The following is a 23,415-nucleotide window of genomic DNA, read 5'->3' as shown; positions in this document are numbered from 1 at the left end:
GGCTTGAACCTAAAACCCCGAGATCAAGAGTGATATGCTCTACCGACTGAGCCAGCCAGGCGCCCCTTTTACAACGTTTTTAATGCCGAGACACTATTATTCGCCCCATTTTTAGAGGAGAAAATTATCCCTTAGAGAGAGACTTTGATTGTAGAGCGGACAAGTGACGGGGGTGGGATTCGAACCCATAACAATATTTATTTTCCCCGACAACACGTAGCGGGTGGGAACGAACTGAGCGCTCCGCGGGGACGAGCATGCTGGCGTCCGTTGCCATGGTTCCCCCACGCACTTCCAAAGCGACAGCCAGCTCCCTGCCTCACGTGACCTCAGCCAATATGGCGCCGCCCAGGGGGTTGCAGTGGCCACGTGGTTCCGTTAGCTAAGATGGCGTCAGCAGTTAGCCCGACGTCCCTGGAGTCGGCCCCGCGGATCATGCGGCTGGTGGCCGAGTGTAGCCGATCCAGGGCCCGGGCAGGGGAGCTGCGGCTGCCGCACGGGCCGGTAGCCACTCCCGTGTTCATGCCAGTGGGCACGCAGGCCACTATGAAGGGCATCACGGCCGAGCAGCTGGACTCCCTGGGCTGCCGCATCTGCCTGGGCAACACCTATCATCTGGGTCTGAGGCCGGTGGGTGGGTTCTGCCTCGGTGGCGCGGCGGCGGAGAGTGGGGGGGAGTACGGGCACCGCCGAGGCACAGGCATGCATTTAGGTCAGTCGACAAAAGTGTATGGAGCTCCCCCGGTGGCCCGGGCCTTGTTCTGGGCGTGAGGGAGCGGCGGGGACCGCAGCTGGCTAGCCTTGTCCTCCAACATAGCGCTCACCCCTCACCTGATCTTTTCTTGCCCAAACCCAGGGCCCCGAGCTGATCCAGAAAGCCCACGGTCTCCACGGCTTCATGAACTGGCCCCACAATCTGCTGACGGTGAGGGGGAGTCGGGGCCGGGATCCCAGGGCACTTCTCAGAGGTGGAGATTCTCCAGTCCCACCCCCCTGACAGCCCTGCGGTGCGATTTCCCCCAGGACAGCGGCGGCTTCCAGATGGTGTCTCTGGTGTCCCTGTCCGAGGTGACGGAGGAGGGCGTCCGCTTCCGCTCCCCCTACGATGGTGAGGAGACCCTTCTGAGCCCGGAGAAGTCCGTGGAGATCCAGAACGCTTTAGGTGAGCGAATCCCGGGCCACCTCCTCTTGCCTTGCCTCTAGAGGGTGGAGGTGAGGCGGGCCCGTTCCTTAACGTGCTGCTCGGCTTTGGGTAAGTCTCTCCCCCTGCCTGAGCTTCAGCGGGGCCAACTCAAATGAGGATAGTTCACGGAAATAATGACGTAATGTTTGTAAATCTCTTAACACAGTGCCTGGCATGTAGGAGCTTTTATTATTATCTCTAATGCTATTCTTTCTCGTAAATGGCAAATTAGCTGAGCAAAGATATGTCGAAATAAAGAGAGCAACAAGGGGGGGACTGGGGAAGCTTTCAGTCCCTCCTATTTCTATCATTCCTTGATAAAGACAATGAACATATCTCTTTTTAAAAATTTTTTATTGTTATGTTAATCCCCATACATTACATCATTAGTTTTGCATGTAGTGTTCCATGATTCATTGTCTGTGCATAACACCCAGTGCTCCATGCAGTACGTGCCCTCCTCAATACCCATCACCAGGCTAACCCATCCTCCCACCCCCCTCCCCTCTAGAACCCTCAGTTTGTTTTTCAGAGTCCATCGTCTCTCATGGTTCATCCCCCTCCGATTGCCACCCCTTCATTCTTCCCCTCCTGCTATCTTCTTCTTCTTTTTTTTTTTCTTAACATATATTGCATTATTTGTTTCAGAGGTACAGATCTGAGATTCAACAGTCTTGCACAATTCACAGCGCTCACCATAGCACATACCCTCCCCAATGTCTATCACCCAGTCACCCCATCCCTCCCACCCCACCCCCCACTCCAACAACCCTCAGTTTGTTTCCTGAGATTAAGAATTCCTCATATCAGTGAGGTCATATGATACATGTCTTTCTCTGATTGACTTATTTCGCTCAGCATAACACACTCCAGTTCTATCCACGTCATTGCAAATGGCAAGATCTCATTCCTTTTGATGGCTGCATAATATTCCACTGTATATATATACCACATCTTCTTTATCCATTCGTCTGTCGATGGACATCTTGGCTCTTTCCACAGTTTGGCTATTGTGGACATTGCTGCTATAAACATTGGGGTGCACGTACCCCTTCGGGTCCCTACATTTGTATCTTTGGGGTAAATACCCAGTAGGAACATATCTCTTTTAACATATATTATATATAGTGCACATTATGTAGTTTTTAGCTCTACCTCCTTCCTGTCTTCTTTTTTTAAAAAGACTTTAGGTATTTATTTGGGACAGAGGAGGGGAGAGGCAGAGAATCCCAAGCCATCTCCCTGCTGAGGGAGGAACCGGAGGTGGGATTCGAGGTGGCGCTCGATCTCACACCCAGGTGCCTATTCATTCATTCATTCAGTCATTCATAAATTTGCTCCTTCAAGAAACGAGTTCCTTTCCCCAGTGGGGTCTCACAGGGTCTGAATTTTGCTGATTACATCCCCATGGTGCTGTGTAACAGTTTTCTTCTGCCATTAGGAGTTCCAAAGTGGTAATGTTCGTTCTTCATTTATCAGCCAGATTATTTCTGTGAAGAGAAACGTCCATCACCTACTCCTGGGTGACCAAGAAGTTCAGTTCATATAGGAAAATGGCATTCATTCTTTTCCTTATTTACTAGTTTTCATGGCTTGATTATTTAGCATCCTCTAGCAGTGATGAATTAATCTTTAGTGTTTTTAGGATCACCATGAAATGAGGGGTTTGTTTGTTTGTTTGTTTGTTTGTTTGTTTGTTTATTTAATCATGGGTTTAAATGTATTTGCTGTGTCTCAGTCTCTTGCAGTGGAATCCATCCTATTGATTCTCAAATTGCCCCATCTTTGGTTTGTGTGGTGCACTCTGCTTTTTTCCTGTAAAGATGCATCTTGACAATATTCCCCTGAGCTTTTCTAACATATATAAATCCATAGCCCCTAATCTGAAATTCTTCAGGTCAATTCAGAATTGTAATATTTTATAAGGATAATGCAGCATACATAGCATCTTAGTAGGTCTGGGACAGTACCCTGTTAAACTTTACTTGTTTCTTTTACTTGTTCCTTTTCCATTTAAAAAAAAAATTGTGACCGGGCACCTGGGTGGCTCAGTCATTAAGCGTCTGCCTTCAGCTCAGGTCATGGTCCTAGGGTCCTGGGATCTAGCCCCGCATCGGGCTCCCTGCTCTGCGGGAAGCCTGCTTCTCCCTCTCCCACTCCCCCTGCTTGTGTTCCCTCTCTTGCTGTGTCTCTCTCAAATAAATAAATAAAATCTTAAAAAATAAATAAAAAATAAAAAAAATTGTGGCAACATAAAATTTACCATTAAAAAAAGTTGCCACTATAACTTTTTTTATTTATTTATTTTTAAAATATACTTATTTTTTTAAATAGGCTCCATGCCCAACGTGGGGCTTGAACTCATGACCGTGAGACCAAGAATGGCATGCTCTACTGACTGAGCCGGCCAGGCGCCCCACTATAACCATGTTTAAGTGTCCGATTTAGTGGCACTAAAGCACATTTGCATTGTTGTGCAACCATCACCACCATCCCTCTCCAGAACTCTTCATCTTGCGAAACTGAAACTCTGTGCCCATTAAACACTAACTCTCCATTCCCCTCCGCCAGCCTCTGGCTCTCGCCATCTACTTCCCGTCTCTATGAATTTGACTTCTCTAGGGACCTCATCTAAATGGCATCATGCAATACTTGTCATTTTTGCGTCTGGCTTATTTCACTGAGCATAATGGCCACAAGGTTGTAGTATACGTCAGAATTTTCTTCCTTTTTAAGACTGAATAAAGCACCCATTAAATTGGATTTTATAAAAGATTATCACTGTCTTGGGTTTTGCTGTGAAATTAGGTATGCCATAAGCATAAGATAAAATCTTTGATTTTGAGAAGTTTCTAGATTTTGGAATTGTGGGAAAGGAACATTCTGTTAAGGGTTGGACCATGATTTATTTAGCCAGACGTTGATGGTCACTTGGGCTCCCATTATGCTATTACCCGCCACGCCATGGCGGATCACTTTGTATTAACAACATTTTGCTCTTGAAGGGTAAACGTGCAGGAGTGGGATTTTATTCTATGTGCCTGGGCAGGGTTTTAGCTGGGGTGAGGCAAGACCAAATGGGTATTTTATTTTATTTTATTTTATTTATTTTTTTTTTTTTTTAAAGATTTTATTTATTTATTTGAGAGAGAGAGTGAGAGAGAGAGAGAGCACAAGAGGGGGGAGCGGGAGAGGGAGAAGCAGACTCCCTGCTGAGCAGGGAGCCTGATGCGGGACTCGATCCCGGGACTCCAGGATCATGACCTGAGCCGAAGGCAGTCGCTTAACCAACTGAGCCACCCAGGCGCCCCCAAATGGGTATTTTAAAAAGCTCCCTCTGGTTGTTGTATAAACAGACTGGGGGGCTACGTGGGAGTCAGCAAGACCCAAGGAGGGGCTTCTAGGGTCCAGCTTATCCCCAAAAGGCAGTGAAGGCTTTCCCAGTGATGGTGCTTCTGTCTCACCCCCCAGGCTCAGACATCATCATGCAACTGGATGATGTGGTCAGCAGCACTGTGACGGGGCCACGTGTGGAGGAGGCCATGTACAGGTGTGTGCGTGTGTTTGTGTGGGTGTGTGTGGGGGGAGGGGATCCTAGTCCTGTAGCCTTGTCTCCTTACCCTAGGGCTCATGACTAGGGCCCTCTTACAGGTCAGTCCGCTGGCTGGACCGATGCATTGCAGCCCATCAGCGGCCAGACAAGCAAAACCTCTTTGCCATCATCCAGGGTGGGCTAGACGCGGATCTCCGGGCCACCTGCCTCGAAGGTAGAGCCATGTGCTGGTCCATCCAGGGCTTATCCATCACTGAGGGCCCCACATGGGCCTGGCATGTGGTGGTGCGGACGGTGGTTGTTAATGGGTGGAAGGAATAGCTGAAGCAAAGGCCCGGGGGCAGAATGGACTAGAATGTTTGCAGAATGATAGTAATTCCAATAGCTCGCGATTTTGGGGTAGTCATCAGACGCTACGCCGTATGCCGGTCACAGATTGCCCCATTGAGTTTTCATAGCCATCCTGTAAGGTGGGAACTACCAGGTTCCCGAGGTTATAGAAGAGGAACCTGAAGCACAGAGCTGTAAAGTCACTTACCCCAAGCCATGCAGCTTGGACATTGCAGAGCTGAGATTTGGACCCAGTTCTTGGGCTGTAGAACCTACAGCATTAACTGACACAGGTGCTGCTTCCTCCCCAGGGTCAGGAGTTAGGGGTGGGGTCCAGGGGTTGTGCTGACACTGGAGGCCCTGGGATACCACACTGAGGTACTGGGGAGCCATGGAGGGCTGCTGAGTGGGCAAGTAACAGGGACCAAGAGGAATCATGGAAAAATCCCAGTAGGATAGGAAGCAGAAGGCCCATGAAGAGGTTGGAGTATTTGCCCAGGAGAAGAGCGAGAGACCTATACCAAGGCCATGGCCATGGAGACAAAAGGGAGGCAGAGATGGGGGCTCAGAGGCAACGAAGTGTCATAGGCAAGACTCTGGGTCCTAGAGTTTGTTTGGCTGGATCCAGACCTCTGATCTGCTGCCTCATGGTTCTGCACCCTTGGCCTCTCTGAGCCTCCCTTTTTTCCTCTGTGGAATGGGCACATATTCCCAATGTCATGGGGTCGAAGTGAGGATAAACGGGAAGGTCTGTTTAGTCCTGTGCCTGCACCTGGCATCCATGTGTACCTTTGTGCAGACTGTCCTTGTTGGAATTCCTTCTGTCCTCAAGCTGTGCCCAGCTCCCGGCCCAGTGAGCCATTTTAAAGGAGACCCCCAGGCAGAGATACGCTTCACGTCACAGCTCAGTATGTGTGGACATAGATGAAAGCAGAAACCAAGACTTCGTGAAACGTTACCCTTACACGTGAAACATTTTCTGGCATTCTCTGTGCTCTCATTTGAAAAAAAAAAAACAAAAAACCTACCACGCTGGTCTTGCGCTAGCAAATTCAGTTCTTGGCCACACTGGTGATGCTTCAGAGCGCTCTAAGCTTACGTGCACCAGCACCAGCACTGCGTGGGTTCTCCCCGCGACGGGCTCAGAGTCCACGGTGAGGTCGGGGTGGGGGGGGGTGGCTGGGAGGCCACATTTGAACAACTTGTCTCCAGTGGATTGGACTGCTCATTCCAGCTTCGAAATCTGACCCTTCGGACGGGTCCTTCTTGTCGATGCTGTGGCCTCCCATGGTTGAACTAGGCAGCTGGGGCCCAAGGCAAGGCTGGGCTTGGAGACTAGACCTGGGCTTAAACCCAGCCTCTGGCATATGCGGCCTCGGGCCAGTGTCAAGCCTCGGGTACCCCTCAGTGGTACAGAGCTGCCGCCCCTTCTCTGCAATTCTGGGGCCTAGGAGCCCACTTCTAAAATGCAAAACACTCAGGAATTTGCAACCCACTCCTTTGCGGGCCAGACCAGACCAGACCTACGGGGTTATTTACCCCGGTTGTTGGGAGTCTCTTCATGTTTTGGTGCAGAAACGTTACAGATGTTGAGGACAGGCTGTTACCTTGCATATGGGATGTTCGCTGTTCTAAAACCTGGAAAATGCTCAGTTTTGAAACATACAAGGCGTCATCTTCGCTGTCAGTGAAGGGTGCACAGGCTGGAGGCCTCTCCTGAGGACTGAGGAGCGGAGGGAGCTTCACACACAGCAGGCATTCAACACATGGTAGCTGAGCTCACCAGCGGCCTTTAGACAGACAGATGGAAAGACAGACAGACACCCGCCCTTCCCCCACTTCTCTCTCTTTCTTCCCGAGGGTCTGCCCTGGTCTGGGCAGGGTCTGCCCTGGGGCTGCAGAGGAGGAGGCGTATTTTCTTTCGCCCAGTGACCCCTCACCTTGCCCTGTACCCCCAGAGATGACCAAGAGGGACGTGCCAGGCTTCGCCATTGGGGGCCTGAGCGGGGGCGAGAGCAAGGGCCAGTTCTGGAGGATGGTGGCCCTGAGCACCTCAAGGCTGCCTAAGGACAAGCCACGCTACCTGATGGGGGTCGGGTATGTGGAGACGAGGGGAAATAGCCCTACCTGTGGGAAGGGGTTCCTGGGGATTCCTGCCCAGGCTGGTGTTGGTGGAAGGACACAGCCCTGCCTGGGAGGGGACTAAAGGAGGACATGGCTTTCCTCTGGGGGCGGTTTAGAGGGAATGTGGTCCAGTCCCTGGGGAGTCGGAGTGTCTGTGATGGGGGGAGGCCTGGGTGTGTGACCAGGGCATGAGGTTCTCTGCTCCCCCCCTCCATGGCCCTCCTCCCAGCTATGCCACCGATCTGGTGGTCTGCGTGGCTCTTGGATGTGACATGTTCGACTGCGTCTTCCCCACGCGGACAGCGGTGAGGCCCTGGCAGGGGGCAGACGACGGGTGGGGGGCTAGGGGGGCCAAGGTTGGGGTGGGGCTGGTGCGGATGAAGGCCTGGTTGACCCCCACCTTCCCCTCGTCCACCCCTCCCCCAGCGCTTTGGCTCCGCTTTGGTGCCCACCGGGAACCTGCAGCTGAAGAAGAAGCAGTATGAGAAGGACTTCCGGCCCATAGACTCCAACTGTGCCTGTCCCACCTGCCAGAAGTAGGCGGAGCTGGGCCTGGGGGCTGGGGGAGGGTGTGGCGGGGTGCAGGACTCCACGTGGCTGAGCCCCAGCCTCCTGTCCACAGGCACAGCCGGGCCTTCCTGCACGCACTTCTGCACAGTGATAACACGGCTGCCCTGCACCACCTCACTGTCCACAACATCGCCTACCAGGTGGGCCTGCGGCCAGGGTGGGCCAGGCTCGGGGTCGGCGTGGGGGAGGGCCCTGGGGCCCCTTGGCTGACACCTACCCCCCCGCAGCTACAGCTGATGAGCGCCGTGCGTGCCAGCATTGTGGAGAAGCGCTTCCCTGACTTCGTACGGGACTTCATGGGCACCATGTATGGGGACCCCACCCTCTGTCCCACCTGGGCCACTGAAGCCCTGGCCTCCGTGGGGATCACACTGAGTTGATCTGGCTTGGGGGCGGGAGGGAGGGGAGGGGAGGGAATGGGAGGTATCGAAGGATTTTTTTAAATTATTATTCTAATTTAGAGTATATCTGTGCCTTCTTGGGAAGGTGGCCTGTCTTGGTCCTCTTCTTCCTCTGAGTGTCACTGTGGCCAGTGTGTCGTCCCCGTCCCCCCATCCTCCCCCACCCCCCCGCTGATAATAATAAGTAACCATTGCAGCAGCTGATCTCTGGAAACCACCTGGCGTAGCCCAGCATGTAGGATGTACCCCAGCACGGGAGGTGCATCCCTTTTCCTGTGGCTCAGGCCCCCCAGCCACCCTGCGGGGGGCACTTGTTACCCCACTTTTCACAGGTGAGGAAACAGGTGGAGAGGGAAAGTAGCTTACCCAAGGTCACCACTGAGAGGTAGCCCCCTGGCTCCAGAGCTCATGCTCTGAGCCTTGACTATTGACACGTGGCTTAATTTTGCTGTCAGTAAACACAGTGATGAAGACAGTAGGTGTGATCTAGCAGGTGCTTACACTGTGCCCGGTACTGTTCTTTTTTTTAAAATTTTTTTTTTTTAAAGAGAGTGAGAGCAGGAACACAAGCAGGGGGAGTAGGAGAGGGAGAAGCAGGCTTCCCGCTGAGCAGGGAGCCCGATGCGGGGCTCGATCCCGGGACCCTGGGACCATGACCCGAGCCGAAGGCAGACGCTCAACGACTGAGCCACCCAGGCGCCCCAAGATAAGGGTTTTTATATTGAAAAAGTAATCCATGTATACAATGTGTAGGATCCACTCTTCTTTTTTATTTTTTAAGATTTTATTTATTTATTTGAGACAGAGAGAATGAGAGAGAGAGCACATGAGAGGGGGGAGGGTCAGAGGGAGAAGCAGGCTCCCTGCCGAGCAGGGAGCCCGATGCGGGACTTGATCCAGGGACTCCAGGATCATGACCTGAGCCGAAGGCAGTCGCTTAACCAACTGAGCCACCCAGGCGCCCGGATCCACTCTTCTAATAGCATAAAAATGCAACTTTTTGATCAGTTTGTGTATTCTCCCAGAGATTTTCCATGTGTATATATTTTTCATGAATGTGGGAGCCCTTGATGTGCAGTTCTGTACCTTTTTTTCTCTTAGTATATTTCAAATTGTTTACACGTCAGAACATGAAGACTTCCTGTCTTAGAGCTGTTGCACAGTATTTATTTAACCAGCTCAATGAAGGGGATGTAGGTAGGGTGTTTCCAGGTTTCCGTCACTGTGGTCAAGGCTGCAATGCCAAGCCTTGTCGGTTAACTTTTTGCCCACCTCTCTGAGACCGGGGTTTTAGGTCTTGGAGCAGGCATATACCATGGGCCACTCTGCCACTCCCCTGTTACGGCCTCATCAGCCCACTTCCCTACCTCCATTGCATCTGACTCCTTATTGGGCTTCTTTCTGGCCAATCTATGCCTAGGGGGGTTAAATCACTTCTTTTCATAAAATCCTTCCACCTGTCTCCGGCTTTTTTTCCCACGAGGTCAAGATCCCTAGATCCCAGAATCTCCAACACCGACTGCAAAATAATATCTTTTCAAGGGGAGAGGATCCGTTGAGTTTCACTGGGTACTCAAAAAGGTCACGATGCGGTCAAGTTGAAGAGGCAGGGGAACAACGTTGCAGGCGTTAGCCGAATCAAGTCGGGGCGTGAACAGAAGGTAATCCTAGGAAAGGGCACAGCATTTGCAAAAGCGTGAAGGTGGGACTTCACAGGAATGAAAATGAGAGCCAACGATGCAGCGCTAGACCGCCTCTCCCTAGGAACTACTAACGCCGGACTCATCTTCAAAGCGCTTTGAAACCCCGCGCGAAGAGCTGGTTTGCAAGCCCCGGGCCGAGATGCATTCTGGGACTTGTAGTTCTCTTTAGAGGCCGGAAACTCAGAAGCGACGGACACTACCGAGTCCCACCACGAGGTGTCGCCCTTCGGCGAGTCCGGTGGGCCTTATCCTTTACTCCGGAAGACTCTAATAGACCTACAACAATCACAAAACGGGAGATTCTTTGATTGACAGAGAAGTTCTCAATCAAAGTCAGGATTCGGAGGTCAAAGCCCGTCCTCTCTGGCTTTGTTGGCTGGAGGAACGAAATGATATTTATATAAACCAATGGGGAATTCTTAGGGAACTAGTTAGTGTCAAGTGACAAACCAGAGTCTATGAATCGATCCCTAATGTCATTGGCCGGCACTTTTGACTGGCGGGTCTTCCTGCCAATAAGACTTGGGTTTTCTTGCCGTCGGGGACCTCCCATAATAGGCGGAGCCAACATTGCCTTTTCCTGAAACACCGCCTCCTGGCCTTGACAACTCGCTGCCCCCACGCTATTGGCTCTTGCGGAAAAACGACAGTTCTGGAGTCCAATGAACCCACCAGGAGGTCTCCTGGGGGAAGGTTCACTCAACCATAGGCCTATGCCTCTCTTTCACTGGCTCGTATGTACGAGTGGCAGCGCGACCGGCCAATCGGGGGCGGTGTGAGGGCTTTGGGCGCAGCCCCGGAGCCCGGGCGGGAGGTCGCTCGGGTCGGGTGTCGTCTGAGAACCGGATGAGGCGGCGACTGTGAGGCCGAGCCGGGAGCGGGCGTCGCGCCGAGGCCCGGGCGGGCGGGGAGCAACGGCTGCGGACGCCGCGGGGCCGCGTCGTTAAGGGCCGGGGGCAGGCGGGGAGCGCGGGGCGCTCGGGCCGGGGCCGCCGGCGCCATGGGCAACCGCGGGATGGAAGAGCTGATCCCGCTGGTCAACAAGCTGCAGGACGCTTTCAGCTCCATCGGCCAGAGCTGCCACCTGGACCTGCCGCAGATCGCCGTGGTGGGCGGCCAGAGCGCCGGCAAGAGCTCGGTGCTCGAGAACTTCGTCGGCCGGTGAGCGAGCGCGGCGGCGACGGCGGGCGGGCGGCGGCCTAGGGCGCGGAGGGCGGACCGGGAATGGCGCGCCCTGCGCAGCCGGCGTAACTGCGGCGCTTGCGTGCCCGCCACGGGGACGGGGACAGGGAGGCGGGCTCTGTGGGACGCCCTGGGCGGAGGGCTTCCTGCAGGGGCTGGGGAGCCGGCTCAGGCCCTTGGGGCGTCTCACCGACTGGGGGGGGCGTGGGCCAGGAAGTGCGGTGGACCGTCGCCGACTCTTCTGGTCCCCCCTTTCGTGGCTGAATTCTACCATCTGGTTGCCTGTGGTTCAGGGTCCCTCTTCTCTGTCTGTCCGAAACCTGCCAGCTAGATACCTATTGGTTCGAACCCCTGTGGTCTGGCTGGCTGTTCATTTATCTGGAGCAGCCCCTGCCGTCTGGTTAGCTGTCTCTCTGTCCTGGATAGAACTCCTTGCCACCACCATTTGGCTGTCCATCTGTCCATTCCCTCAGGGTGGCCCCCTGCTGCCTGGCTAGCTGTCTGGGGTGACCTGTGCTGTCTGGCTGCCCGTCCGTGCCCCTCGCAGACTTTAACACTTAGCCGTGCCTCTGTTGGGTTACTCTGGCTAGCCTCTGCAGTCTGACTGGCTGGCTGGACCCTAGGGGACTCGGTTGTCTGGTTCTCCTAGGCAGACTCTAAAGCCTGGTCCCTGGCAAACGCTGGCTTCTCTCACAAATAGATCCTTTTGTCTGTCTGTACAGGTGTCGGCCTTATCCTAGTCTGCCCATCAGTGCCCTGGCAGGCCCTGGCTGCCTGGCCCCACCTCTGCAGTAGGGAGGAGGTGGTGGGAGCATGCAGAGGACAAGGGAGCTGAAGGATGAAACCTGAATTTCCCTATCAGTTGGAAGTAGGCCCTGGTGGTGGGGGGGGGGAACCTTTCTGCAGGATTCTTTCCCGGCCCTTGTCAGGGTGCTCTGGTATCCCAGAACACAGAGGCCAGCTCCCAAGCGAAAGCCTGCAAATTGGGGGCCCTCGTTGGAGCCTTATCAGGCTTTTGGGCAGCCCTGAGAAGCCTCAGTGTGCCCATCTGTCCGGTCGGCAAACTCCACTCTCTGGGCTGTTTCCAGGATTCAGGAAGCTGATGAATGAGAGCTGGACATGTGGCCTGCAGGGGTGTTTGGTTCTTTCCTCTCCCTTCCCCCGCCTCTTGCCCTTCTGCCTCCCAGATGGGCTGTCACTTCTCCATTCTGGGAAGGACTCCATTTGTGCCTGTGGCTGCCAAACGATAACATCACAGTAATCGTTAGTATTACTGTGGTTGTTATCGGTGTTGAGGGGTAATGTTCATCTGGCAGGCCCCAGGCTGAGTTCTTTTGTCAGCCTCTTGAACCCCATAGTGAGCGAGGTGGAAGTTCTCTTATCCCCACCTTAGACACGAGCAGGGAGGCTCAGAAAAGACTCATCCTTGGCCCAAGGGCACCAGGCTAGGGCTCACTGGAACCCAGCTGGGTGCCCAGCCCCGCCCTGCCTTCCCGGAGGCCTGGAGTTTGGCTGTCAGCGGCATGAATTTCCTCCTTTGCTGCTTTGTCTCTGGCGCCTTGCCTGTTGTCCACTGTGGCGGAAAGGTGTGGACTTGGGGTCAGCCGGGCCTGGGCTGAGCCTTGGGCTGGGCTGTGGGCCCCTTTGCATGGTTATCTTCCTCCCTGCCCAGGCTTTCGATGGGCACACAGCAAAGTTCTGTCCATTTCATTTGCCTTGGGACTTTGCTCAGGTGGTTTGGCTTCTCTGAGCCTCAGTTTCCCCTCCTAAAAATGGGGTGATGGTCCCTCGACAAGACTGTTGCCATGATGCAGGGACATGATGTGTTGAAAGTGCTTACTTAACACAGTGCGTGGCACACAGTAGGTCGACATGGACAGGCTGTTATTCACCATGCTGGTTCCTCTCATATCATCAACAAAAACTGATCAGAATGAAAGTGCTCAAGTTACACACTGGACTGCATTTAAGCCTGACGAGGCTGACACTGCTATGATCCCATTTTACAGAGCAGAAAACTGAGGCTCAGCAGAGCACTCTTGCTCAAGGCCGTTCAGTGAGGAACTGGGGGCTCTAGGTTGGGGACCTGGGGTCTCTCTCCCCTGCCCACCTCCCCTCAGTCTCTCTGCCCTTCGCCTTTCTCTCTTACCCACCCATCCAGGCATCTACTACTGAGCTGGCTTCTGTGGCAACCTCCTCCCAGAAGCCTGCAATGTGACCTTGATCGTTGAGAGCATTAGTTCGGGGCCTGAGAACCAGAGTTTTAAAAAAGCTTCTCGGGGATGGGTTGCTCAAACAGAGCTAACTTCTTTTTATTTCTGGAGCGTGGGTCAGGTTTCTTAGCTACCGAGCCCTGCCATAGGGGGACGGCAGGCAGGCCTCATTTTGAATGAGAACCTGTTTGCCTCTTTGCACTATGGATCTTTACAGTGGACATCTTGTCTGGTTTCAAGGAACAAACGAGAGAGTATGTCAAGGGCCTGGGCCTGGGGGTCAGCACGGACTGCTCTGTTTCATCGCCTCCTCCTTGTTGGTTTTTCTAAGAATGTGGTCCAAGGGAGAATGGCCCAGTTAGCTCAGCCTGTACCAGTGATTGCAGATCGGCAGCTGGGGGCCGAGGCCTGCTTGCTGGTTTTTGTTTCACCTGCATAGCATTTAAAATCTTTTTTGTTTTTAATTAGCTGCCAATATTTATATTTTGCATCAAGATTTGGATTTTTGCAGTGCTTAGCAAACACCCACAGATCTTTAGAGTTTAGTGGTGGTGTACATGGGCCTTAGGCCTTAGGCCTTAGGCCTGACTCCAGCGTGTTTGGGTGTGTGACTTTGGCCAAGTGGACTCAGGTTCCTTTTCTGTAAAATGGGGTGATAACTAGACCCTCCCCAGGGGGACTGCATGAGTTAATGGGTGTTGAGTGCATTGACCCTATGCCCCTGGCAGCTGTTGTTATAATCCTCATAGTCTGGCCTCCCTAGGCCCAAGTCTTGCTTGGCATCAAGTGCCTGGGTCAGACTAGAAGTGGCCACGGGAGGTGCCACACTCCTCACTCCTCCCTAATAGTCGCCCAGGCTCATTTTACATTTGCCTGGGGACTCCTGGCCCTGGAAACCTTTGAGTTTAAGACCCTTGGCTTGTCTGCCCTGTACCAGAATGTGGCCCTAAGAAGGGGGAAGGATGTAGCTCTCCAGTGACCCTGGTCTTTTAGCCTCAGCAGCCAAATGGAGGGAGGAGCTTGGGAAATTTTTCCTTGGGAGAAGAGGAGGAAGCCGAGGTTGAGGCCTCCAGCTCAGAATCCCCCAGGGCTGGGCTTGATCCCATGAGCCTTTCCCCTCTGAGCCTCGGTATCCCCAGCTAGGAAATGGGGCTGTTGACAGTATCTACTGATGGGCCCCTTTCAGGTGAGCAGATGGGTGTGTTTCACCTCTTAGGGGAGATAAGTCATCTGGTGCCTATCATTGAGGGTGGAGGGAGGACTAAATGCTTTGAAGAGTGTCTAACACAGGAAGAGTGCTTAAAACGCTGGCAGTTTTCATTTGTTCATTGAAAAATGTTTTCTGAGCACGTGTACTCTGTGTGCGGCCCTGTTCTGGGGTGCAGACACGGCCCTGAGCAAGATACCAAAACCCCTGCCGTGGGGGGCAGATAAGGAAGGGGGCAGAACAGGGTGGAAATTGATAACTGTTAAGGAAAAGAAGAGCAGGCTCCTCCTGGAGAGGGCAGGGGGGAAGTTCGGGTTTTAAATAGTAGGGGGCTGGGCATCAGGGAAGGCCTTCTTGGGAAAGTGACATTTGAGCCAAGACTTAAGCAGGTGAGGGGGGAGCCACCAGTGGAGATTTGCTGGGGGAGCATCCCGGGCTGTGGGAACGGCCGGTGCAAAGGCCCTGAGATGGTCCTGTGCCTGCAGGCCAGTATAGCAGGAGAGTGGGGGGAGATGAGGTTAGCAGGTGCTGGGGTGGGGTGGGGGCCCAGGAGGGCTCTGAGCAGAGGGAAGGCTGCGGTGGCGCCATTCCAGTCGTTTCGGACCTGGTTCTGGGCAAGCTGAGGACTCTCCTTCGATTTTCAGCTTTACCTCGATTTTCTCAGTGAGTGGTACTTGCCAACTCACAGAGGAGCCCAGTGCCATTTTTCTTTTGACAAGAATCAGCTGCCCATGGGTCTCTACCATCTCCAGCCCCATTTCCATTTGGTCTTCGGTGATGTGTCTCTCATGGAGACATGGCCACACCAGGCTGCTGCCTGGCACACAGTGGGTGCTGGACGGATACCTGTCAGATGACTGGTGGCTGCTCCCGTCCCTGCCAGACCAAGGGGCAGGCACACGGGCTGCTGCCTGGGCTGGTTTGTGCCTTCACAGATCGTAGGTGTTTAAAGTTGCTTGGAGGGGCACCTGGGTGGCTCAGTCATTGGGCGTCTGCCTTCGGCTCAGGTCATGATCCCGGGGTCCTGGGATCGAGCCCCGCATCGGGCTCCCTGCTCAGCGGGAAGCCTGCTTCTCCCTCTCCCACTCCCCCTGCTTGTGTTCCCTCTCTCGCTGTGTCTCTCTCTGTCAAATAAATAAAATCTTTAAAAAAAATAAAAATAAAAAATAAAGCTGCTTGGAAATGACAGCTGTTGCCGTTGTTTTTCCTTTCGGTGGAAAACTAAGGTTCCTTTGCCTGTGTGGTCGGTAGTACCCGGGCCAGCCTGAATGGGGAGCGTCTGGAGGCGCCCGTGGAATGTGGCTGTCCCTGTCACACGTCGGCCGAATGACCTCACTTCTCGCGTCTGGGAAATGGGAATCAGGATGTTCCCTCTCCCCTGGGAGCGGGCTGAGGATCAGATGAACTAATCCTTGTGAAATAGGAGAGCCCTGCCTTTTGCAAAAGCCATGGGTGAGGACTTACGGGCAGTTAATTTCTTTTTCTGCAAAGAGATGGAGTTCATAATTACTTTGTTAATATAAAGACCACCTTATTTTATTTTATTTTATTTTTTTATTTTTAAAGGTTTTATTTTTATTTATTTATTTATTTTTAAAGATTTTATTTATTTATTTGACAGGGAGACACAGCGAGAGAGGGAACACAAGCAGGGGGAGTGGGAGAGGGAGAAGCAGGCCTCCCGCCAAGCAGGGAGCCCGATGTGGGGCTCGATCCCAGGACCCTGGGATCATGACCTGAGCCGAAGGCAGACGCTTAACGACTGAGCCACCCAGGCGCCCCTAAAGGTTTTATTTACTTATTTGACAGAGAGAGACAGTGAGAGACGGAACACAAGCAGGGGGAGTGGAAGAGGGAGAAGCAGGCTTCCCGCTGAGCAAGGAGCCCGATGCGGGGCTCGGTCCCAGGACCCTGGGATCACGACCTGAGCCGAAGGCAGACACTTAACAACTGAGCCACCCAGGCGCCCCAAGACCACCTTATTTTAGTGCAAACGTGAATTGAGTGCCTCTCGTGCAGGCGGGCCTCATTCTGGCTTTTGCCTGGAGGAGGGTGGGGGGCAGGAATATAACCGGGACCTGTCAGTGAGCCAGATCCTGAAATGCTAGCGGGAGCCTATTACTGGTGTGTTTCTAAGTGAAAATGGTGGCTGGGATCAAATACTTGGTGGGAGAATCATTTATGCTCACTTAGTGTTATGGTGGTGGGAGGTGGGGAGCAGAAATGCCCCACAGTAGCGAATTGGCTAGACAAACAGTGTGTCTGACAACCAGCTATGAAATAGCTACTCAGGGAGCGAGAAAGGATTTAATGACCCAGGAGGCTGTGGAAGACCGGTTCGTTTCCAGACCCAATGGAAGTGTGCTCTCATCTTGTGCGAAGCAGTTGTATTTTTGGCGTAAAAAGCCTGGGAAGGTGTATGCCTCCTGAACCCCCCATGTGGGTGGTCTCCCCATATGATTCTTGGTTTGGTTTTGCTTGTTCGGATTATGTTCATGGTCAGGAAGACAGATCTCTCCAGAGCTCAGCTCCGGGCAGCCAAGTGCTTTTTCAGAGTTAGGGATAATGGCCCTCGCTAGGTACACGGATTGAAATCCCCTGGTGGTGAGCTGGTGGTTTCTGGGGCGAGGGCAGAGATGAGCTTGTGGACAGCTCTAGATTTAGGGTTTTCAGAGGTAGCGCCGACGGAAGGGAACCATGTGTCTCTCCAGGTGTTTGCATTTGGGTCAGAGCCACATCTGCCAAGCTCTTGCCGGATTTGAGTGGAAATGCCGAAATTACAGGGCCCTCAATTGCAAGAAAAAATGGGAACATCAGCTAACCCTTAATTTACTGGAGTTGCTAACCACATGCTGTAATTAAGCCGTTATTGTGTGAAAGCTTTGGGAATATGCAAGCCGATAATGAGATATTTATAGGGCATTAGCTCTCATCCGAATAAAAGACAAAAATTGCCTTGCCTCTGAAGCAAGATGGCCCTGGAGAGAAAAGACTCTGCTTCTGGGTGCGTTTTGGGTTCCTGTTAGTATGGGCAGTGTGGCCCCTGCTGGGTGCTGGGGATTTTCCCTCCTGGAGTCACCCTCAGCTTGAACAGGGAGCCGGTGACTCTTGGTTTCACCTGCTGCTGGATGTTGATGACACAGTAGGAGGTGATGTTTGTGGAGCATCATTCTGTGCCATTCCCTGGGGACCTCTGTCTAAAATCTGACCGGGTGGTCCCAGCAGCATCCTTGCTTTACAGATGAAGAAACTGAGGCCAGAGAGGGGAACTGACTTGAAGTCTGCACTCTGGGAGAGGGGGCTGAGATGGAGGCCTGAACCAGCAGGCACATGAGGGTCAAGAAAGTGCCTGTGGGAGGCCTGCTTTCCCTAAATTTTCATTATGCAAGTCGGACACCGAAGGCCGAGTTCTAGTGAAAAGGAAACCGTGACCCATGAGGAAGAACATGCTTCAGCCCCATCCCATCCTCCCAGTTCCACGGGGGGAGCACCACTGTCAGGTTGGGGTGGATCCTGCCAGACCCCTCTTGCGTCTTTTTGTCCATAAATCCTTGCTGGTACCTACGGAAAACCTGTAGCACTGCCCGCAGTTGGTTCTTTTTCAGCGTATCTCTTTTCTAGAACTGGGACCACCTCCGTTATACGGTGTGCAAAACTTGTTTTCCAGCCACTTAATACATCCCAGAGGTCTTTCCATGTTGGAGCGTCTGTCATTGCTGCTTGGAATTTCCTGACAGCCCCAGAGGGGTAAGGAATGGAGGAAGGGGCCAGCAGGAGTTGCCGTGACTGTCCCCCTGAGAAATGGCAGCACCCTCCGTGTGCGTAATGCACGCTGGGGCCTCGGCACCAGGCGCCTTTCTTGCCTTGAGGCCGGTGCTCGATCCCTGTTTACTGGTGAGGAGATTGAGTTAGAGAGGTTTGCCCAAGGATGTTGGGGCTGCGGGTGGCCAAACTTGAACCCAGAGCTTTGGCTTTCACGAGAGGCCTTCCCGGGGCCTGCTGGCCTGGACCTGGAGTGGCAGCCTCAACCCGTGGCCCAGCTTCCTAGGGTCGAGTTTTCACTCCTTCTGCTCTGTTTGTCCCACAGAGTGGCCTCAGAGATTTCTGGAAAAGGCCAGGTGTCAAGGAGTAATCCAAACCCTCCTTAGGTCCTTGCAGCGCCCACTGACGTGCTCAGTACCACACCTCAGTTGCTTGATTGGCCTCTTTCAGTGGCTGTCAGGGGTGGCTCTGGTCTTCCACACCGAACAGACTTTGCGCATCTTCGGTGCGCTTGCCTTGTGCCCGGTGCTGAGCGCTCTCTGTGTGTCCTTTGGGTCAGCCCCATCTTACAGACAAGGCAGCTGAGGGGCAGGCAGGTGAGGGGCCTCCAAGTCCCCGCACTTGCCCACTGGTTCACTCAATCAGTATTTGTCTCCGGTGGAGAATGGTGCCACCGTACCAAGCAGCAGGGTCTGGGCTTGAATGGGGATGTTGCCACCAGTGAGCCCCAAGAGCTTCTTGTCCTCTCGGGAGGCACAGGGAGAAGGGGTGGAGGCATGTGGAAGACACAGGTTCTGATAGGGAGCCTTGGGGCAGGAATGGTGGTCAGGGAATGCTTCCTGGAGGAGGCGTAGGTCTTTCTGTTGAGGTGAGGAGGTTGGGCAGGAGCTGGCATTCGCATGAATTCGTACCTTTATGGCCATCCTGCCTGGCTGTGGGCCCCAGCTCGTGGCTTGAGCCCTGTTCATAGGCGCTTTCTTTTCTTTCCTTTTCTTTTTTCCTTTTTTTGGTTTTTCAGGTTTTGATTTTATTTCCAGTTAATTAACACAGTGTTGTATTCGTTTTAGGTGTGCAATATAGCGTTAGCTCAGCACAACACCTGCCCTCCTTCATCCCCTCTCTTTTTCGTGGCTGTGTAGTACTCAGGTACGGAGGCACCTTGGTTTATTTATCAGCCTCCTGGGGATGGATGTTGAGGTTCTTTCTAGGCATCTAGTCCCAGATTTGCACGTGGGCAGGGGGCACCTGGGGTTGGTTTGGAACTGGTCAGAGTCCTCCACCCTGGGTTCTCGGCTCTGGCCCTTAGCCCCTGCCCTCACTGGGTGCCTGTGGACCCGTGAGTGGGGGCACGTCCCTCCTCTGGCATAACCTGCCCAGGCTCCTACCTCACTTGGGGTAAAAGCCCAACTTCTGTGCCCCCCTCCGCCCCCCCACACCTCCAGCCCTCACCTCCTCCCCTTCTCCCCCTCCTTCATCCCTCCAGCCACACAGCCTGCTCCCAGAACCCCCCAGGCTCACTCTCACCTGACGCCTTGCTCTTCCCTCATTTGCGTCTCTTTGTCCAGAGTTCTGTGTGCCCTGCCCCACCCCTCTCTTCTTGGGTCCCTGCTGAAAGCTCATCTCTCTGCGAGGCTGACACTTACCTACCCTGGCTCACACTGGGCCTGGCACTCTCTCAGACCCCCTGCCCTTCTGTGTTTCCTTCTGAGCTCTTATTAACACCTGAAATTATTTTCAATATTTGTCTGTCTCTCTGTCTGCCCTCCTCCCAACCCCCAGCATAATAGCAAGTTCTCACAGGCAGGGATTTTTGTCTGTGTGTTCCTCGCTTTCCCAGTACGTAGTAGTAGCATGCGTATTTGTTGAATGAATGTACCTAGAAACCAGAATTGGATTGATTTCACTGCGCAGATGTTCATTGAGGAAGGGGGCTGGAGGACGGTGCTGAGACTCCGCGTTGGGGGCTCACAGTGGTGAGATGGGGCATGAGGTGCTCCAAGGGGGCCAGAAGCAGGCGCATCTTCTTCACGGGGAGGCCTGCGATTTGTCCTGTGGACACTGATAATAACAGTATTGTGCTAAGACCCCAGGGCCAGCCAAGCTCGGATGTCTGTCTGGGCTGACTTCCCCAGCTGTAAGAGGGGCCCCCACCCTGGGCTGGGGCAATGGAGGCCCCACAGAGCTACCAATGAGCTGCCCCCTTAACTCTTGCTTAGTACCTGGGTGCCAGGCAGGGGTGGGCACCACTTTGCCCAGGTGCTTGAGCACGTTCACCACAGGGGCCCCCCGAGGTTCGAAGGCAGGATGCCCAAGTAAGTGCCCACTTGGACCAGAGCAGAACCATGGAAAGGAAGCCACTGGGGGTTGTCCTCCCATAGGGAGCCAGGGGGAGAGGTCATAAAATACCAGCATGCCTCCCTAGACCAACTTAAAACTCCTGTGGGATTCTAGAGCCATAGCATGGAAGACTAGTGCTCTGTAACGGGAGACTTCCTTTGGCTGAACTTGAACCCGCTCGGACCGTAGACCTGCAGGATATGGACAAACGGCCAGCAGAGCTGTCCAGGCCCCCAGTGACACCCCCACACCCAGACGTAGGAGGAGGCGTCCCGGAGACTCTGCTGCATGATACATTGTCCCAGCGATAAGTCTTTGGGGACCGGCAGGCTGGCTGGCGAGCAGAGCAGGCAGGAACAGTCCCAGCTAGGGTGACAGCCGCCTGCTGGGTGATACACCCTGGCACGGCCAGGCCAGCCCTGGAGGAAGCCCCTGTGGTGGGCCTGGGACACAGCCCTGTCTGTCTCAGGCCATCGGGCCTCTGTGTTCTCTGCTGATGGGTAGGGTCTTTCTGGAGGGTCACAGCCTCCTTGTCCAGGAGGCTCCCAGCTGGCCCTGTAGCCAGGGAGCCAGTGGTTTTGAGGATGACGCCTTCAGACGTTGTTCTTTTTCTACCTGGTGGGGCGACGGAGTGCCAGGGATCTCTAAATCAGGATGGGGGAATTGCGCCCAGGGACATGGAGCCAGCCACTCAGCTTGAGAGAGCCTTCCTGTGGTTTGAGTTGGCACGTCTTGTTGCAATACTGAGTTCCCCTCATCTGGGTGGAAGCTGTTCTGATGTCTGTGACATCTGTCCTGCCGACACCTGCCGCTGGTGCCGCCCGCCGGGCTCACCGCGGAGCTCAGGGCGCGCGGCTCTGCAGCGGGGGCGGAGTGGGGGGGCTCCACCCGGAATACACACCCAGCACCGGCAGAAAATGACACGTTGGCTTGAGGTTTCAGTTCTTTTCTTTTTTAATTTTTTTTTAATTTAAAGATTTTATTTATTTATTTATTTGACAGAGCGAGACAACGAGAGAGGGAACACAAGCAGGGGGAGTGGGAGAGGGAGAAGCAGGCTTCCTGCGGAGCAGGGAGCCCGATGTGGGGCTCGATTCCAGGATCCTGGGATCATGACCTGAGCCGAAGGCAGACGCTTAACGACTGAGCCACCCAGGTGCCCCTTTGCTTTTTTAATATTAAGATAAGTAAGGCAGAGGTTCCTGGTGCCCTTTGCAGGGAACCACTTCCATCAGCCCATGGCTCTTGCCAGATCCTTTTTCTGTATCTCTGTGTGCGAATGTTCCCCATTCCCCCTAATGCCATTAGAAGCCCATGTTTGAGAGTCTGGAGTCCTGCCATAATGTGTCCGCCTCATGCCAAGTTCCTGTTCTTCAGTATCTGGAGGAGTTTTTGCCTTTGTTTTGTTTGCGATACATTTTTTATATTGGAACAATTTTAGATAGACAGAAAATTTAAAAAAACAGTTTTTTAAAAGATTTTATTTACTTATGGGGTGCCTCGGTCATTAAGCGTCTGCCTTCAGCTCAGGTCATGATCCCAGGGTCCTGGGATCAAGCCCCACATCAGGCTTCTTGCTCCACAGGAAGCCTGCTTCTCCCTCTCCCACTTCTCCTGCTTGCGTTCCCTCTCTCGCTGTGTCTCTGTCTGTCAAATAAATAAATAAAATCTAAAAAAAAAAAAAAAAAAGATTTTATTATTAGAGAAAACGAACGGGTGGGGCAGGGGCAGAGGGAGAAGCAGACCCCGTGCTGAGTGGGGAGCCAACTCGGGGCTCGATCCCAGGACCCTGGGATCAGGACTTGAGCTGAAGGCAGATGCTTAGCCATCTGAGCCACTCAGGTGTCCCCAAAATAAACAAGTTTTAAGTTTACAGCAAAGTAGCAAAGACCATAGAAAGAGTTCCCGTGTACTCTTCACCCATCCTTTCCTGATGTTAACGTCTTACCGCATGTTCCTCACAACTAAGAAATGGATCTTGGTAGGTTGTTATCGTTAAGGAAAGCCAGACTTTCTGCAGATTTCCCCAGTGTTCCCCATTGTGTCCTTTTTCTGTTCCAGGACCCCATCCGGGATGCCACAATGCAGGCAAGCCGTCCCTCCTCCTTAGTCTCTGCTGGTCTGTGACACCACCACCCTCTTTGCTTGCTTTTCATGCCCTTGGTATTTAATAGAATGTCCTTCAGTTTGGGTTTATCTGGTATTTCCATGATTAGATGGGGGCTCCAGGTTTGGGGAGAAGAACAGAGAGGGGAGGAGCCCTTTCCTCCACATCCTGTCAGGGGTCCATGATATCAACAAGTCTTCTCATGGGTGTTGCTGACCTTGATCTCTTGGTCAAGGCCGTGTCTGTCAGCTTTCCCTACGGTAGTTCACTCTTTTTCTCCTTTTCATATACCTTCCTCTGGAAGCCTCAATGGTTCTTCTTGATTGCTTAAATCGTAACATGTTCAGTGTGGCACCAAGTTCCAAATATCAGAGGATGGGGAGAGAGGCCTTGCCACCTGCAGCTCGTGCCCTCACAGCTAACCGCCCTGCTCAGGACAGACAGAAGCAAACACGTGTGTGTGTGTTCTCCCCTCCCCCATACACAACTTTGCACCCCGGTCGGAGCAGTGAGATTGTTACTGGACAGTGTTCTTGGAGATCTTCCTGTGTCAGCACAGAGTTTGTTTGCCCCTTCGGCTGGTTTTCCACCCTCCAGGTATAATTTACATACAGTAAACGCCACCCATTTTTAACGTGGAGTTCTGTTTTGACAAACAAGCAGACTTGTGTCACCACCGCCATGATCAACACACAGAACTCTTGCAGTCCCCCCAGGAGTCCCCCCTGTGCCCTTTTGTGGTC

At 53.3% G+C, this 23,415-nt stretch overlaps 2 protein-coding genes across 9 annotated transcripts in view; both read left to right on the top strand.

The window, feature by feature from the left end:
- Positions 1-345: 345 nt before the first annotated feature.
- Positions 346-8,150, top strand: QTRT1 (queuine tRNA-ribosyltransferase catalytic subunit 1). The gene is made up of 10 exons (XM_036096958.2): positions 346-630; positions 857-925; positions 1,024-1,162; positions 4,655-4,733; positions 4,835-4,950; positions 7,025-7,163; positions 7,420-7,495; positions 7,617-7,726; positions 7,813-7,900; positions 7,988-8,150. Exons 1-10 carry the CDS (start codon positions 388-390, stop codon positions 8,138-8,140), a joined length of 1,212 nt encoding a protein of 403 aa, XP_035952851.1. The 5' UTR covers positions 346-387; the 3' UTR covers positions 8,141-8,150.
- A 2,550-nt stretch (positions 8,151-10,700) lies between these two features.
- The window catches only part of DNM2 (dynamin 2), an 85,337-nt gene continuing 72,622 nt past the window's right edge, over positions 10,701-23,415 (top strand). For all 8 annotated transcript variants that reach the window (XM_036096956.2, XM_036096955.2, XM_036096952.2 and 5 more), the window contains exon 1: positions 10,701-11,025. In XM_036096956.2, the coding sequence (XP_035952849.1) occupies positions 10,865-11,025 (161 nt within the window). In that variant the 5' untranslated portion in view covers positions 10,701-10,864. The remainder of the gene's footprint in view (positions 11,026-23,415) is intronic.

This window comes from Halichoerus grypus, chromosome 1 (genome assembly GCF_964656455.1).
Source record: "Halichoerus grypus chromosome 1, mHalGry1.hap1.1, whole genome shotgun sequence".
Taxonomy (NCBI): domain Eukaryota; kingdom Metazoa; phylum Chordata; class Mammalia; order Carnivora; family Phocidae; genus Halichoerus; species Halichoerus grypus.
The sequence above is the reverse complement of the archived record's forward strand: the minus strand, read 5'-3'. Positions and strand labels throughout refer to the sequence as shown.

Coding starts and splice junctions, on each gene's coding strand:
- QTRT1 (XM_036096958.2), top strand. CDS start 388: ATGGCGTCAGCAGTTAGCCCGACGTCCCTGGAGTCGGCCCCGCGGATC. Junction 631..856: donor ATCATCTGGGTCTGAGGCCG/GTGGGTGGGTTC, acceptor GCCCAAACCCAG/GGCCCCGAGCTGATCCAGAA. Junction 7,901..7,987: donor TCCACAACATCGCCTACCAG/GTGGGCCTGCGG, acceptor ACCCCCCCGCAG/CTACAGCTGATGAGCGCCGT.